Raw genomic sequence first — 18,402 nt, 5'->3', positions numbered from 1 at the left:
TTACCTGTTACACCTTGAGACTAATTTGACTACTAAGCTTAACTTAATCCTCAAAAATGAAGAGAATTTTTGGAAGCTCAAATCTAGGATAAATTGGCTTAACGAGGGTGATGCTAGCACTATATTCTTCCACTCCTCCACCCTCAATAGAAGAAGAAGGAACAGAATCCTCTCTCTTAAAGAAGAGAATGGAAACTGGCTCCATGACTAGAAGGATATCCAAGCAGCCATATTGGGCTTCTTCACTGATCTATATACCACATCCCACTCCCAAGCCCCTTGGGCTGTCACTAACCACTCCACTATGTCCCACATTCTGTCTGAAGGCCAAAAAGTTTTCCTGGATAGACCTCTTGATTTGAGTGAGATAAAAAGAGCAGTCTTCTCCCACAAACCCTTTAAATCTCCTGTCCCTGATGGCGTCCACCCTTTCTTCTACCAAAAATATTGGGACAAAGTTGGTGACTCTGTCACAAACTTCTATAAAAAATACTTTTCCTCAAGTTCTATGGATGAAACCATGAACCAAACCCTATTGTACCTAATCCCAAAATGCCCCCAAGCTTCAATGTTAAAAAGTTTTAGGCCAATAGGACTGTGTAACACAATTTACAAGTCAGTCACAAAATCATAGTGAACAGAATAAAGCTTATCTTGCCTCACATCATTGGGCCAAGTCAAGCCAGTTTCCTTTCCAATAGGAGAGCCTGTGATAATGCCATCATTGTCCAAGAGTACATCACTCACTTTAGGAAAATAAAAGGGAAAATGGCAATATGATCCTAAAAATCCACCTAGAAAAGGCCTTTGACAGGCTGAAATGGTCCTTCATTAGAGACACCCTTTCTACTTTCAACTTCCCCCAAGGTTTATCCAAACTCATTATGTCCTGCATCAGTTCATCCTCCATCTCCATTCTTGTCAATGGGGGAAAAACTGAACCTTTCAAACCTTCAAGAGGTATTAGGCAGGGAGACCCAATGTCTCCCTACCTATTCATAATGTTCATGGAATGATTATTAAGATCAATTGACAAGGCTGTTCTGGATAACCAGTGGCAAACTATAAGTATAAGCAGATCTGGTCCAAAAATATCCCATCTTTTCTTTGCAGATGATCTAAATCTCTTTGCTAAAGCTAATGATAGGAACTGTAACACCATACTTTCTATTAGGAAGAACTTCAATGAACAGTCAGGCCAGAAAATAAATCTTACAAAGTCAAGGGTCCTGTTTTCCTCAAACACTCCATAGGACTCCATACAGAATCTTACCAACTCCCTGTCCATCCAACACACCACCTCCTTTGGAAAATACCTTGGTTTTCCTATTTTCCATAAAAAGCAAACTAATGTAGACTTTCAGTTCATCATTGATAACATGTAATCCAAACTGGCTGGTTGGAAAACAAGTTGCCTAAATAATATGGCTAGCAGAACTGTACTAGCCAAAACCTCTTTAAGCAACATTCCTAGCCATGTCATGCAGTACATCAACCTACCTACTAAAGTTACCAATCATATTGACAAAATTCAAAGGAACTTTCTTTAGGGCACCACTCCTGAAAAGAAGAAGCTCCACCTAATCAAGTGGGAGGTGGTCACAAAGAGCAAGGCTGATAGAGGTCTAGGACTCCAAAAGGCTAGTCTTAAGAACAAAGCTTCTCTTACAAATCTTGCCTGGAGGACTTACAAAACTACCAACAGTCTATGGGCAAGAGTTCTAATCCATAAGCACAATAACATGTCCAACAGTGCTAGGTTACTTAGGGCCTCTAAATATCCTAGACATCCAAAATCAACAACCTGGCAGTGCATCCTAAGGAGCTAGGATAATTGCTACAAAGAAACTAGATGGGTAGTTCACAAGGGAAACAAGGTCAACTTCTTAAATGATGTATGGATCCCCAACCAGCTAGTAATCAAACAGTTGATTGAGGGTCCTTTAAACCAAAATGACCTCAATGCTAAGGTTAGCTCAATCCACAACCTAGGAACTTGGGACGCATCCTCTTTGTCTATTGCTCTTCCCCCAAGTATCCTGAATATGTTATACTCGGTGTTTATTCCCCTAGTTACAACTAAGGAAGACAACCTCATATGGAACTTGACTCCAAATGGCCAATTCTCAAATAGTTCTGCTTACTCCCTCCTAAGAAAGACTGACACCAGCCTTCATTCTAGTGAGGAAGGCTCCTTCAAATAGGTCTAGAAACTGCAAGCTCCCAACAAAATCAAGAATTTCATTTGGCTCCTCACCCATAAGAGACTCCCAACTAGGAGCTACCTCCATATAATTGGGATCAACTGTGACCCCCAATGTCCTTATTGTAACAATGACCAGGAAACTATTGACCATATCTTCTTTGAGTGCCATAATGCTGTCCACTTATGGAATGAAATACTGTCAAAATCTACAAGAGACATTTCACAACAGACTCCAACATTCAATGGCCATCAACATGGAACTCAATCAGAAATGTCCCTTTTAACAGCTATATCCTATGGGATAACCTCATTCCCTTCTTCTTCTAGCACATCTGTCTAACTAGAAACATCAATTTATTCAATAACAAGAAGGAGCACATCAACTCCACAAACACAATTTCCAAAGCTACTGAATACCTTGTGCTTACAACAAATGGCTCTAGCAAAATAACTCATCAAATTGTAATAAAATGGGAGCCCCCAAATAGAGGTTTCTACAAGCTAAACACGGATGGAGCAGCAAAGGAGAATCCAGTGATAGGAGGATCAAGATGAGTATTTAGGAATCACAATGGTGACTGGATAATGGGGTACGGGGATAATATCTCTCACACAACAAATACTAGGGCAGAATTACAGGCACTCCTAAGGGGTCTACAACTTACGAAGCAAAATAACTTGGCTCCCCTAGAGATAAATACTGACTCCTATGAAATTATCAATATGCTAACGCAAGGAATCCTTATTTATGATCCCTTAATTTGTGAATGCAGGTCACTAATTCACAGGATGGACAGGGTGGTAGTGAAGCACACCTATCATGAGCAGAACAGAGTAGCTGATGTATTGGCCAAGGAGGCAGCAAAAGAAGTCTTTGAACAAGTCTAAGATATTATCAGTTCCTTCGATGTTTGTCAATGATATATTTTGGGCAGACATCCTAGGAACTGAATTGGTTAGAACTTTTGTGGGTTGTAATATAGACATAATCGTGCATAACATTACTAGTATGGAGGTACTACAATACCCTAGCAATGACTCTACTGTATTATCTTTTGTTATCTAGACTTATAATATAATATCCCTTTTAACCAAAAAAAGAAGAAGTTAAAAGGTCCTTATTTAAAGACAAGTGATATAAACGGGAAATATATAAATAATGATACATACTAGAATATAAGTTATGCCATAAGTTTTCCTTTCCCTTTTTTAATCCCATCTATAGCATGTTTGGCCAAGTTATTTTTGAGCAAATGTGCTTTTTTCAAAGTTTAGGCTCCCATTTGGACATAAATTTTGGCTATTTTATTTCAAAAAGAAATATTAAAAATATTGGTTGTTCATGAAACTTGATATGGTTTTTAAAAAAAATCAAGTTCCAAAAACTGGTTAGGCTAGTTTCTGTGTGACATTTCTTATCCCAATCTTCAACATTTGTTTAATTAAAATACACGTCCAAACACAACTTCAACTTCCAAAAATTATTTTGCAACACAACTTCAAAAACCTTCCTTTTCAAGTTTCAATTAAATTTAAGTCCAAACGCTAGCTGGATTTTTTGCCAAGCTTTTAAAAGGATGTATACGGTAGAAATCGGGGCTACCCGATTTCGTGGGCTCGAGGGTCACTTCAAGAGCGAGATCGAAATAGACCAGGTGCGAGCCCGATAGCAAAGTACGAGCTTCAAAGATTGAAGTGCTCGATGAACACCGAGGCCAAGTATGACCGACATCGAGATAATATCGCTATGGTCCCATAACAGAAAGAGCAAGATTCCCGCAGTGGCCCTAGGATCACGGCGTAAATTCCAGAATGGATTTGTAGTAGGCGGTTAGACAGCTGTATAATAAGATTCCCTACTACAATTAGAATTGTACCTTATTAAGGATCCCCCTACTATATAAAGGGGACCTCAATCATTTATAAGGATCATCAATCATTGAGAAGAGAATATACATTTTCACTTTCTTGCCTACTGCTCATCTGAATCATCTTTTTATTGTTTTATTGTCCTTGTTGTTCTTGTTTATTTACCTCGAGGTCGCTCTTGCTCGAGGTCGAGGTCTGCTTACACGATAGGTTTGACTTGCTTTACTCTTAACATGTCACACGCTTTTTTATTCTCACTTGCGTTATCGATAACGACTTGTACAACATTTTCCTTCCTAACTTTCAATATAGTCTTCTCAAACAAATTGAACATTTTATTGGAATCAGTTGAAGAGTCACTAGCGTCATAAGATTCAAGAAACACACTACATCTTGGAGAATTCACCAAAACATCTTGGAGAAGCAGATGGATTTGGAAGAAAGGTGCGTATGAGTGTATTTGCAAATTTTTTTAAAAAAAACCCGTAGGCAACCGCTGGACCTCGCTTAACCGAGCTTTTCTCGCTTTTTTTCCTCGCCTCGCTTCTCGCTTTTTTGCCTGAAGTGTGTGTTTTTTTCCAAGTGCCTCCCTTTAGGGCAGAAAAGCATAGACCTTGCGCCTCGCCTCGCCTCGCTTCCGCGCTTTAAGCGAGAAGCGCTCGCTTTTAATAACCCTGGATGGAAGAGGCACTTATTAGACAAAGATGGCAAACATACTTTCATAAACCATTAAACAAAGGGGGATGGGAACATTGTGTTAGGCGAGTTGTAGTAGTCCAAGAGTCAACGTGATTTTGGGTATTGTATGCATATTAAGGATGAGGAGGTTGAGGGGGTTGTGCATAGGATGAGCAGGGGTAAAGCGACCGGGTCAAACAAAATTTCAGTAGAGTTTTGGAAGTACGCGATCAGGGAAGGCTTGGAGTGGCTCACATGGTTGTTTAACATCATCCTTAGGATAAAGAAGATGCCCGAAAAGTGAAGGTGGAGTACGATGATTTCGTTGTACAAGAACAAGGATAATATCCAAAACTATAACTATAGAGCTGCTAAGTCATACCATGTTTAAGATAGTGTGGTGGAAGTGAAGGTGAGGAGAAGTGTGTCTATTTTTTAGAACTATTTTATATTTATGTCGAGGCGTTCAACTATGGAAGTCGTTCACCTTGTAAGAAGATTGGTGGAGCGCTACAAAGAGAATAAGAGAGACTTGCATATGGTGTTCATTGACCTTAAAAAAGCGACAAAGTCCCGAGGGAGGTCTTTTGAAGGTATTTGAAGGATAGTGGTGTTCTTGTAGCATACGCTAGGGCGATTAAGGACATGTATGATGAAACTAAGACTAGGTTAGGATGGTGGAAGGGGACTCTGAAAACTTCCACTTGTTATGGGGTTGCATAAAGGATCAGTGCTTAGACCATTTTTATTTGCCTTGGTAATGGACGTTTTGATCATCACATTCGAAGGGAGGTGCCATGGTGCATGTTGTTTGTTGATGATATAGTACTAATTGACGAGATGCAAAGTGGTGTTAACGCGAGACTAAAGGTTTGGAGACAAACGCTAGAGTCAAAAGGTTTCAAGTTGAGCAGGACCAAAACGGAATACTTGAAGTGCAAGTTTAGCAGTATGACTCATTAAGCGGATGTGGAGTGAAGCTTGACTAACAAGTCATCCCTAAGAGAGCGACTTTCAAGTACTTTGGGTCAGTAATCCAAAATAATTGGGATTGCCGATGGTGTCACTCATCGTATTGGAGCGGGATCGATGAAATATAGGCTTGCATCTGGTATTTTATATGACAAGAATGTACCACCAAGACTTAAAAGATAAATTCTATAGAGTAGTGGTTAGACCGACTATATTGTATAGGGAAAAGTATTGGGCAGTCAAGAAATTCCATATCCAGAAGATGAAAGTGGCAAAAATGACTAATGAGAATGCTGAGATAGATATGTAGGCATACCATGAGAGATAAGGTCAGGAATGAAGTTATTAGGGACAAGGTAGGAGTGGTCCCCGTAGATGACAAGATGTGTGAAATGATATTAAGGAGGTTCGGGCACATGAAGGGGAGGGACACAACTGCACCAGTGAGGAGATGTGAGAGGTTAACCTTGGAGGGTATGAGAAGAGGTAAAGGTAGACCAAAGAGGTATTGGAGAGAGGTGATTAGGCAGGACATTTGCAGCTTCAGCTTACCGAGGACATGACCCTTGATATGAGGTATTGAGGTAGAGGATTAGGGCAAATGGATAGTAGGTAGCGAGCTTATTTCTTTCACATACCAGTAGTATTGATATTGCTATTCTTATTCCCATTCTTGTTTCTTTCGCTTCGATTATTCTATTATCATAATGTTGTTTACTTTATGTTGTTATTGCTATTGCTTCTTTTTCATCCTTCCTTGAGACGAGGGTCTATCGAAAACAGTCTCTTTACTCTCACACGATAGGGATAAAGTTTGCAGATACTCTACCTTCCCTAGAATCTACTCGTGGGATTACACTGGGTTTTTTGTTGTTGTTGTTGTAAAATGAAGTCTTCTGAGATAAATAATAATAATAATAATAATAATAATAATATGATGATGATAATGATGATAATCCAATGGCCTCAAGAAAGTAAAGGATCAAGATCGCCTATTGCAATGGCTTTAAAATTCCAATTGACGGAACATTCAAGAAATTACATAATAAGAAAGAAATTGCTTTAGTGTGCAGCGGAAGATGTTTCAAATGAGTAGAGTTCTTAATATGAGAAATCATTATATGATTAAACCTTTTACAGATGGTCATAACCCAATTTTGAGTTTTCATCTGTTCTGTTCTGTTGTATTCAACACTTTCAGTTTAGCTTTGGTGAAACTGCTCAATCCTCGTATCTTTTTGTACTATTTAAGCTGGCCTCATGAGCAATAGAACTCTGTTATTCAGATGTCTATTTAACCTTAAATAGAACTCTGTTTGTACTATTTAAGGTTAGTGTGTATGTAGACCTTATACCTATCTTGTTAAGATAAAGAGGATATTTTGATAGACCCTCGGCATAGTCACAACATAGTAAAAGAAATAGAGTAAAGGGAAAGCCATGAGTCAAGTTCAAAATGTTTGACAAAATTTCATCTATTAAGCTATGAAGTCAAGTTCTTTATGTTCTTCCAAATGAACAAACTCGAAATGATAACTCACTCGTATATATCTGTGTAACTTAGAGTATCTGACAAGCAGTCAGATTTACCAGCAACTCGAAGATCCATCCAACCAGGAACTTCTGACCTAACTCTCTTTCTTGTTTCTTCACTCCATGTCCATGATATCCATGAAATTTTAAGCCCCTTAGCACAAGCCTGTCTCCTTTCGGTATGTCCATGTCATCATTCACCTGTCACTTAACTTTCAATAGCTTTGACTTGGCACCACATTTCTGGTGATTTTTTTTTCTAAAGTAATCACTAAAAAGAATAGACCCAATATGGTTCGGTTCTTTTTGTTCTTTCTAAAGGCAACTTATGCAATCTTGCAATAGTTTGGGGCCTCGTCAGATACTAATGATCTCTAGCAGTTACATTCTGATTAACAAACACATTTGTATGGTCCTTAAATTTTAACCAATCTGACAGATTCCTTCTGCTATTCCACATTGAATTCTTATTCAATAATAAAGGTTCTTCTACCTGTACATGCTTATATAACAAAATCAATTGAAACCCAGTTTACCCATTATTTCTTGAAAGATCAAAGATTTCAGAGATCCAAATAATTTAAGAATAATATCAAATTTGCTCGGGAGAGAAAAAGTAATAATCGTTAAATTTTTAGCACTTACTGGTGCTGAGTTGCCGAATAATTTTGATTGGAAGTTTTCCAGGCTTCTGGCTTTCTACACTTCAATGAGAATTGACCATCTTCTGCTACTCCACGTTCCGCCATGCGATATTAAAATATTGGGAAAAGGCCAATATATGTTTTAAAATTACCTCCTTTATAATTTCCTAACACTCCATTGAGGTGCAATTTTCTTAAAAATTACTTCTAATTACTAGGATACAAATTCGAAAAATCAACTTCAAGGTAACATGTGGGGGATCACTTTCATTTCCTGCTTTAGTACAATGAATTCAGACCCAAATGCGAATATCCATTAATACTTTACTGGGTCCAACACACAAGTGGGTCTAGGGGAGCTTTCAAAAATTACATGGTGGAACTAACTTATACACTGCATTTATCATACTTGTAGCTACTTTTTGTATTTTGTAGCAAAATTCCAAGGTAAATACAGTATAGAGTCACATACAATGACACATATGTATCAATGTATTTTAGTGTATTGTTTGCGTTGATATAACCATTTAGAGCGAATTGGAGTCACATACAGTGATACATGCACTAACTGCACGTATCATTGTATTCTAGTGTATTGTATGCGATGATACAGCCATTTAAAATGAATGAATACAAATGATACAAGCTGGTAATAATAAAACAATAGATACGAATAGTAATTAGCAATCTATAAATTAGATATGATAATTAGGCTCATGCTTTATAAAAATCTTAAAGCTTTGAAATAGACTTCTCAATGGACACTTGCCCACTAATTTGCCCGCTGTGCGCACCTTAATGATGTGCGGAAATGGGACATAACCATCGCTATCCACCATCGAGAAAAATCATCTTACAAGGGTTTGATTGAAAAAGTTTTTTATACGAATATTCTTTTTATTTCGTTAGGATAAGGAATGTAATTGACCGTTACATGAAACACACACTCGTGTCGAGCTCACCTTTTCTACTTTTATGATGTTGAAAGTAATGCATCTTTTGGATGGAAATATTGATAAGACATAAATCTCCACCCATTTTAGCCGTTTGATGTAGGAGTTCCCCACTAAAGAATTTTCCACTTTGCAACTCTCTATTGCATTCTAGAGCTGTCCCATATTTATTAGTACAACAAAAGGTTTAAAAGACCCTACTCCCAACCTTTGCAACTTTTTTTTCTCGCGAATTTAAGTAGGCGTTTGGACATAGAAATTATAAGTTTTGAAAAAAGTAATATTTGAAGTTTTGAAAAAAGATTTAAAATTATATTTGAACATGTATTTCACTTGAAAAAATATATTTTGTGCGTGTGGAAAAAAAATCTGATTGAAAAACTCATTTTTGGAAAATTTCCATGAACTTGCAAAACTTCATTAAACAAACATGTTCTTGAAAAAATTTCTGAAAAAAAAAAATTATGAACAAACGGGTCCTAAAGCAGATCTTTTGTTGAGCAATTGCTCTCGGCTTATATTAAGTTAGAATGAAGATCTTATATATTATTCTGAAGGTGCTAACTCTAAATCTTAGATTTGCTCTCAGGCATATGCTGGATATTGTAAGGAGAGTGAAGGATGCATCACTAAAGTACCCAAGATTGAAGGCAACTTGGATATGTCCTCAGCCAATGGCATAGTTATGCTTCACAGAACCCCTAAATGAGTATACTTTTTAGGTCTTAGTTTCTCTCATGGCAGAAAACAACAAAGGAAGGGAAGAAGCAAATTAAATGATCATAATCTTCCATCATTGGGAAGAGGAGAAACGAAACTAGAAAGCTGCTCTTTTTTCCACTTTTTGTCAACTGAATTTTACATTTTTTTCCCCTTTTTATAGTTCTGTTGTTTACAAGTAAAGCTAAAGAAAGGATATCAGACTATGAACAAGGCTAGATACAAGAGTGCTGCCCTACCTTGCTCTATACAAAAGGTTACATGAAAACTAAAACTCGAGACTTTCTTAACTACTGCTTGTCAAGAGTAGCTGCAAACTAAGAACTGACTTTCTGAATGCAAACCAAAAGCTTTTGCTAAGCTAATCACATTCAGCAAGGCTGTTGGATGCTGCGGAAGCTGTTCGTTGGGCTCACGATCTTGGCTGGCTTCTCATAGTACATTGGTGGCGAAACGGGGGATCTTGGTGAACTCATAGTTCTTATCAGTGTATCAGAAACATTGGGCAAACCTGTTGTTTTGTTATGAAAGAATAATCACATGAGAATAACAGTAATAACCATTGGCTAAACTGGAAGCTATGACAAAAAATTGAAAGAATGAGAGAGACAGTGCATACCATATTGTGGCACTCCATTGACACCGTAGAGAGGTGACTTAATTCCTTGTTGCCCACCTTGGGATGATTGGAGAAATTCCTCAAACTGAGCTTCCATGTTCAAGATATCCTCATCCACATTGAGATCAATATTCTCAGGAAGCAAATCAGCCATATCATTACCAGCTCCATATTGATCATTACCATATTCCTCTCCCTGGTTCTGGCTCATCCAATAGTCATGGAACCATGTTGAAGTTGTCACCAAATTCCACCATTCTGGGGAAAAATCCTCCACTTGGCGCACAAACGAAGGAACGAAGAGGGGCGCATTTGGATTCAACGATGATCTTCCTCCAGAAACTAATGCCATAATGCTTTTTTCCAAAATTGCTACCTGAAGTACAAAAGAAGAAAACAAATTAGGGTATGACTCTGAATACGAACATTCAAATCATCAACAGAACTGAAATAGAATTTCTTCCCGACCTAATAACATCTAACCTTCAACAATCAGGTTCTAATACATAAATCAAGCTCATGAGCAAATTTATCAAATTTAACAAGACAGAAACGGAAAACTGATGTCCTTGAGCAACATAGGATTCCCGTACGGATAAATTTCAAAGAAACTTCATTAACATCTAGTGTAATCTCTAAGCAACGATTCTATTTACCACAGGTTACTACACAGCCAAAGCAATAGTAATCACAGACATAGGCTGATGCAAGATTTTGTTAGCCGGAACCGTAATTGTAATCAATTTGTGGGGGGGGAACATTTTTGCAATAGGTTTGCACCCAATGCCACAGAGGTAACTAACACAAAATTGGTTATAAACCATAACTTAATTGAAGTCACATAGACAATAAGTAGTAACTAATACATCATAAAATTGCTGATACTATCCCGTATATGATCATTTTCTCTTCCTCAACACATATTACAAAGAAAACATCTACAATCCTTCTAGATCTACTCAAACAATAATTTTGGTCTTTTATACTAAATTCCCTAAAAGTCCCTTGTTTTTTTGGTAAGAATATCCCTTCACATCATTTAGGCATCAAATACGGACGACGTTTACCAAAATGAACAAGCTATTGACTCGAATTGACTAAATAAAATCCATCAAAAACAACTAAATAAGCAGAACACATCACAATTGTTCATAATATTAGATATATTCATCTATCGGCATATATAAACATTCAAAACAAAAGCAAAAAGAACGTACTAAATCAATCCAATAAATCATTTTTACAGAAAAAGTACCAAAATTTACAGATAAACGATTCAACAGATCGACAGATCAAAAGCAGGAAAAGTCGAAAATTGAACGCTAGAAATTACATTACAAGATTCAATGGCGATTTTACAGTACCTTCAAATAGACGTGTTCGTTCAGCTACAGAAAGGATTTCGTACACGTATGAATTCTTATCTTCAGCGGAGGACCTGACGTCTTTATATTTATAGGCAGAAGTACCGAGCCTAGCAGGTTTGGGACCAAACGTAAGGCTAGGATAAGACCGAGGCAGCCCACTGATTGACCTTCGAGAAGACTGATATTATTCCAATTAAAATATTCCAGATATTCTTTTATAGCCAACCGGGCACCTCCGGTCAATTATTCCCATAAACCGGTCGATGCACAATAAACCGAGTCGATTATTAAATTTTATACAATTACAACCCAAAAAAATTTAGGCTGATATTAAATAAAAAGTATAACAACGAAAGATCAGGTCAGTGAATCTTTTACTCCAGTTAGACCCGTCACATTATAATGTTGAATACCATACCGCATTTCATGACAAGCACCGGTTTACAATTGGACCCGGTTTTCATATGCCGGTGTATATACCGGCTATAGGCACAAGACAAAAAAGCAGCCGGTAAAGTGATAAAAAGCGTGTACAGGTGTTCATAATTGACTTGATAATAACCGCTTGTGGGGACCTTTTTCTTGGACATGTTCCGGTGATTGAGCTTTTTCATAATTGTGTACCCATATTGTTTTATGATCAACGGCTAATAGATGAGACTGTTTTGATCCCACGCTGGAGAATGGTTGGAGTAGTTATGATGATGTATTCAAATGAATGGTTTAATGGGACCCACTGCTCAACTCAATCCCTTCTAATTCGCTATGTGCACATGGCTGAGTAGGTCGGCATAAAATACCAGCCAAAGCCAAATCCATTCACTGAAATTCTAAAGGAATGACTAGTTTGTTGGTTCCATGTAATAAAACCTCAATATTGAAGGAATTGTAAACAGAAATGAATAGCGGAAGTCAAGGGGAATTTTTATTAGTTCAATCAATGTATTATAATATTATGAAACCATAACTACAAATTATTTCAAGGTCTTCAATGGAGTCTTGTAGAAGAAGAAGAGAATTGAGTTAGAAGAGAGAGAGAGTCGAGAGAGAAAAGGAAGATGAAGAGAGAGATAGTTAGTTGAATACCAGTATTTGCTTGCTTGATTCTGTTAAGAATCTGTTACTAACAGGGGTTTCTAGAACATTCCCCATTAAATCTCCACCCTTGGATCTTAGTAGAAAATGTAATCTAAGCCACATATCATAAGTGCTCTTGGACGCTCTCGATACTGCCACGTCACCCCCTTTATTCTTTCATCTTTAACCCTGCTCTTTATTCACTTCATTTCCTAACTCATCTTCAGCCGACAACCTTAGGTTCATTACAATACCCCGTCGATGAAAAAAGACCTTATCCTCAGGGTCTGGGTGAAGCCACAAAATCAGGAAATCGGCCCTTAATATAGCCCCAGTCTTCCCATGTCGCCTCTTCTTCCCCTAAATTTGTCCATTTCACCAACACTTTAACCCCCACTGCATTATTAACCTTAACCATTCGTATCTGCAAGATTGATAATGGTTGAACCAGCACCTGGCCTTCTTCGTCACAAATCGGAGGCTGTCATTGTGGAGAGATCGATGGGCCAACATGTTTCTTGAGCTGTGACACATGAAAGACTGGGTGGATTTGAGATCCAGGTGGAAACTCAAGTCGGTAAGTCACTGCTCCTATCTTCTCAGTAATTTTGTACGGTCCGTAATACTTAGCACTTAGTTTCAAGTTTCTTCTCACTGCTACTGAGGTTTGCATGTATGGCTGGAGTTTTAGATAGACTAAATCTCCCACCTCCAAATTTCTGTCTAACCTGTGTTTGTCTGCATAAAGTTTCATACGAGCCTGTGCTTGATTCAAATTCTCCTTCAAGTTCTGTAGCATTTGTTGTCTCTGAGCTATAAGCGGTCCTGCTTCTGTATTTGTAGAGTATGGTAGGGATCCCAAGGGAACCTGTATAGGTAGAAAGCCATACAGGGCTTGAAAAGGGGTGGACTTTAGCGAGTTGTGGTAATTGGTGTTAGACCACCACTCAGCTAATGGTAGCCACTTCACCCACTGTTTAGGATTAGTGAACACCATAGATCTCAAATAGGATTCCAAAATATCTGTTGAGCCTTTCCGTTTGACCATCAGATTGGGGATGATAGGAGGTAGTCATATTCAGCTTAGTTCCCATAGTTTTGAAGAACTGTTGCCAAAATTGACTAGTAAAAATAGTATCCCTGTCTGTTACAATAGTTCTGGGTAATCCATGTAGCTTTTATATATCCCTTACGAAGATCTCAGCTACATCTTGTGTTGTATAAGGATGTTTAAGGGCTACAAAATGGCCATACTTAGTTAGTTTATTCACTACCACCAATATAACCTCCATACTATCAGACTTAGGAAGTCCTTCAATGAATTCCATGGCTATGTCCTGCCATGACATTTCTGGGATAGGCAAGGGTTGTAGTAGACCTGGAGAGAGCACATTTTCTATTTCATTCTCTGACAAACATCACATTCTGAAATCTTCTTTATTATCTCAGCCTTCATGTTGGGCCAATAGAACACTCATTAATTCTTCTATAAGTACCCATCTGTCCTGCATGGCCACCCAAGGGTGACTGATGTAATACCTTAAAAATCTTGTTTCTGAGGTGAGCTCCTCTTCCTACATATATCCTCTGCTTATACCTTATAATTTCCTATTGTAAGGTATAGTGGTGTTTGCTGCCAGGGACTGTTGTTAGCTCAATAGTCAATTGTGCCACTGTAGGATCATCCTGGTAGCTTTGGACAATTTCCTGCATCCAAGTAGGTTCAATAGTAGTGAAGGCAGATAGTCTGGAGTCTTCTACCTCTCTCCTAGATAATGCATCAGCTACTATGTTCTTTGTCCCCTTTTTGTATTGTACTTCATAATTCAACCCTAGCAATTTAGTTAAACCCTTCTGTTGGAGAGAAGTTGTTATTTTCCGCTCTAATAGGTATTTTAAGCTGTGATGATCAGTCCTCATAATAAAGTGTCCCCCTTGTAAGTAATGTCTCCATCTGTCTACTGTTGCTAGGACTACCATATACTCTTTCTCATAAGCAGACAATCCCCAATGTCTAGGGGCTAAGGCCTTGCTAAAAAATGCTAATGGTTTTCCTTCCTGCATTAATACAGCTCCCATTCCCCCTTGAACATGGATCAGTTTCAACCACAAATGTCTTAGTGAAGTCTGCCAATGCTAAAACAGGTGCAGTGGTCATTGTTTGTTTAAGGTTGTTAAAAGTTGTTTCTGCTTCCTGCCCCCACTAGAAGGAGTTCTTTTTAAGTAGGTTAGTCAAGGGCTTACTGATTACCCCATATGATTGCACAAACCTCCTATAGTACCCTGTTAGACCCAAAAATCCCCTTAGTGCTTTAATTGACTTAGGTACAGGCCAATTCACCTTTGTTAAATGTTCCTTGTGCTCCTGAATAGTAGGACTGTATACTAAAATGTCATCAAAGAAAACTAAGACAAACTGCCTCAAGTAATCCTGGAACACATGGTTCATAAGGCTTTGAAAGGTAGCAGGAGCATTAGTTAACCCAAATGGCATTACTTTAAACTCATAGTGACCCAAGTGTGTTCTGAAGGCTGTTTTGTGGATATCTTCCTCATTCATCCTAATATAATCATACCCTGCTCTCAAATCTATCTTAGAAAACACATAGGAGCCACTTAATTCATCTAGTAAATCATTTACTAATGGAATTGGGAACTTATCCTTAACAGTCATTTTATTAAGTTCTCTATAATCAATGCAAAACCTCCAACTACCATCTTTCTTTTTAACCAAAAGTATAGGTGATGAGAATGGGGAGTGACTAGGTTGTATGATATCATTAGATAACATGTCTTTAACTTTTTTTTCTATCTCATTTTTCTGGAAGTAATTGTACCTGCAAGGCCTGATACTGACTGGAGTTTATGCTGGTTTCAGGGGTATGAAATGGTCATACTGTCTTTTAGGAGGCAAGGAAGTTGGCTCTGCAAACACATCACTATATTGTTGTATACCCCTGAGAGCTCTGAAGGTAACTCTTCTTGTTTTCCCATCTCTGTTGTTGTTACTGTAAATAAGTGTCCCCAAAATACCTTCCCTTTTTTGAACAACTATCTTATGCTGCCACTAGACATACTCTGCAGCATAGCTTGATTGTACATGCCCTTGAGCTCCCCTCCTTTTCCCTTATGTGACACTATAGCTCTATATGCTACAAAGTCCAATAGAACTGGGTTATGAGCCTTTATCCAATCTCCCCCTAGTATCAAATCACAACCCCCCAACTGAATTAGTCTCACTGAGTCCTCAAATTCTATCCCTTGTATCTTCCACTTGAACATAGGACAAGATAAAGACGCATCAACTGGTTTTCATTGGCCACAGTAACTCTCATAGGTCTAGCTTCCTTATGTATGCATCCAATCTGTCTAGCAGTTTCCATATCCAAGAAGCTGTGGGTGCTTCCTGAATCTAAAAGTATAGTTAATAACTTTTTCTTGGATGTACCATTCAAAGTGATTGTGTTTGGAACCTCTGTTCCAGACAAGGCATTGAGGCTAATAGCTTCCTCCACCATTTCTAACTCATGTGAGTCTTCAATGAACTCCAGTTCCTGAGGTAGGTCATTTGTGTGGTTTGTCTCCCTTATTTCTTCCTCAGCTGTCATTGCATTGAGCTGCTTATTCTTGCATTGATGGCCAGGAGGCCATTTATCTCCACACTTGTAGCACAAATTGTGGTTTCTTTTCATTCCTGCATTGGATGTGTTCTCATGCCCTTCTCTAGACCAATTTCCCTGAGATCTGTTTACTATAGCATTAGTATTCTGCACTGGCCCTTGTTCCAGGTGACCTTGCTCTTCCTCATTTGGGCTTCAACAACCTTCTCCTGAAATCTAGCCTTTTCCACAGCTTGGCTCAATGTATAAGGGTTGAGCATTTTCACAATGTTCCTTATTTCTTCCTTGATCCCTTCCACAAAGAATTCTAAGAAAAATTCTTCTGGGATAGTAGGTCTCCTAATTAACACCCAAGCCTTGAGTTCTTCAAATTTTTTTAGGTATTCATTGACTGTACCCTTTTGTTCTATTTTTTTAAATTCACCAATTAAATTTGAACTTACTATTATCTCCTTCAACAAATCTTCTAAGGTCTCTTCACAGAAATCCTTCCAGGAGATAGTTCTATGGCTCACCTGATATGAGAAGAACCAAGCTTTAGCCTTGCCAACCAAATGAAGCACTGCAGCCTCCAGTTTTTTTTAAGGATCTAGTACCTGGTTGTATTGAAAGTGTCGTTCACACCTTCGTAGCCATGAACAAGGATCAGATCCAACTCCATCAAAATAAGGGAATTCGAATCTGTGACTGAAATATCCTCTCTCATCTGAAGACTCTACTGTATCCCCACACATATTCCTAGCTCCAGAGTTGTCCAACTGCAATCCTTCTCGTGGATCACTTCCTAAAATGTCATCGTGAGTGGAGAGAAGCTTCTCCATTAGAAGATCCAGTTTGCTGCTCAGATCTTCAAATTTCTGATTCGTCGAGGCGATGTGTTCCTGTAGTTGATTCTCCACTCGTTTAATATTTTCTTCAGTAGATTTCGATCTAGTCTCTATAATTGTCATTATTTAGGGCCAAGAAAGAGCTCTGATACCAATTGCAATAAACCTCAATATTGAAGGAATTGTAAATAGAAATGAATAGCGGAAGTTAAGGGGAATTTTGTTAGCTCAATCAATGTATTACGATATTATGAAACTATAACTACAAACTATTCCAAGGTCTTCAATGGAGTCCTGTAGAAGAAGAAGAGAATTGGGTTAGAAGATAGAGAGAGAGAGAGTCGAGAGGGAAAAAGAAGATGAAGAGAGAAAGAGTTAGTTGAATACCAGTATTTGCTTGCTTGATTCTGTTAAGAATCTGTTACTAATAGGGGTTTCTAGAACATTCCCCATTAAATCTCCACCCTTGGATCTTAGTAGAAAATGAAATCTAAGCCACATATTATAAGTGCTCTTGGACGCTCCCGATACTGCCATGTCACCCCCTTTATTCTTTCATCTTTAACCCTACTCTTTATTCACTTCATTTCCTAACTCATCTTCAGCCGACAACCTTAGGTTCATTACATTCCATTTACTGGTCGAATGTTATAATGTAGGTTGATTCATTATTGAAGATTATAAATTTTAAAAAAAGAGTATGAGACCGTACATGTTACCTTTTTATCTTTTAATAACAAAATTAAGAAACTAGACGCCTAGGTATGACCATATGCTAGGAATCTTGAGCAAGAATAAAAAATAGTTAAAATATAGTGCCTTACTAATAAGGATTGGCGGATGAACAGGATTCCCTCTATCCCTAACCAAATTTTCTCAAATTTGAACCTTATGAATGTTTAAAAAAAATTATACTAGAAAATACTTTTCCTTTAGTAGTTATGCGACATAAATAAAAAAATATACTAAAAAATACTTTCCCTTTAGTAGTTATGCGACGTGAATTTGAATCGGTGGTGGTCCGGAAACTATTAGAATTTTAAAAAAATGTAGTGCCTTGATGGTATTTTTTTAGTGCCTTTTGAGAGTACATATTATCAAGATCACACATTCATAATACTAATTCAAATCCTGTTATTCTAACGACACAGCCAATGTGTTATTTCAATCAAAAACTTGAACAGAGGTACATGGACAGTGGTTTCTTTTTTTGTTTTTTGGGAGAAGCAATGATCAAAAGTTCTCATTTTAGCTTCATGATGATAGCGCAAGAAAAATAAGAAAATAAAGAAGGAACATATTTTATTAATTGAAGAA

The 18,402-nt window shown here is 37.8% G+C and overlaps 2 protein-coding genes and 1 long non-coding RNA gene across 4 annotated transcripts in view; 1 reads left to right on the top strand and 2 right to left on the bottom strand.

Moving 5' to 3' along the window:
* The window catches only part of LOC104244426 (peptide chain release factor PrfB3, chloroplastic), a 28,453-nt gene extending 20,339 nt beyond the window's left edge, over positions 1 to 8,114 (bottom strand). Inside the window, exon 1 of the mRNA XM_070165270.1 lies at positions 7,904 to 8,114. The gene's annotated coding sequence lies outside the window, so the exon portion shown is untranslated. The remainder of the gene's footprint in view (positions 1 to 7,903) is intronic.
* Positions 8,115 to 8,990: 876 nt separating this feature from the next.
* Positions 8,991 to 10,085, top strand: LOC138882597 (uncharacterized). The gene is made up of 2 exons (XR_011404146.1): positions 8,991 to 9,040; positions 9,445 to 10,085. It is a non-coding gene; the product is annotated as an uncharacterized lncRNA (long non-coding RNA).
* LOC104221563 (protein EARLY RESPONSIVE TO DEHYDRATION 15-like) lies at positions 9,670 to 11,678 on the bottom strand. Of its 2 annotated transcripts, none has more exons than XM_009772627.2 (3): positions 11,559 to 11,678; positions 10,195 to 10,570; positions 9,670 to 10,086 (listed from the first exon to the last, which is right to left on the bottom strand). In XM_009772627.2, exons 2-3 carry the CDS (start codon positions 10,544 to 10,546, stop codon positions 9,947 to 9,949), a joined length of 492 nt encoding a protein of 163 aa, XP_009770929.1. In that variant the 5' UTR covers positions 10,547 to 10,570; positions 11,559 to 11,678; the 3' UTR covers positions 9,670 to 9,946. The 2 variants fall into 2 exon arrangements, with proteins under 2 accessions (XP_009770929.1, XP_009770930.1); XM_009772628.2 differs by lacking the exon at positions 11,559 to 11,678 and adding an exon at positions 11,450 to 11,528.
* Positions 11,679 to 18,402: the final 6,724 nt, after the last annotated feature.

The sequence above is a fragment of the Nicotiana sylvestris genome, chromosome 12 (genome assembly GCF_000393655.2).
Source record: "Nicotiana sylvestris chromosome 12, ASM39365v2, whole genome shotgun sequence".
NCBI classification, from domain to species: Eukaryota; Viridiplantae; Streptophyta; class Magnoliopsida; order Solanales; family Solanaceae; genus Nicotiana; species Nicotiana sylvestris.
This window is presented reverse-complemented; position numbering and strand designations above follow the sequence as displayed.

What these genes read in the sequence shown, in the direction of transcription:
- LOC104221563 (XM_009772627.2), bottom strand. Translation starts at nt 10,546, where the DNA reads ATGGCATTAGTTTCTGGAGGAAGATCATCGTTGAATCCAAATGCGCCC. An exon ending in CAATGGAGTGCCACAATATG is followed by an intron (nt 10,087 to 10,194) that starts GTATGCACTGTC and finishes ACAAAACAACAG; the next exon opens with GTTTGCCCAATGTTTCTGAT.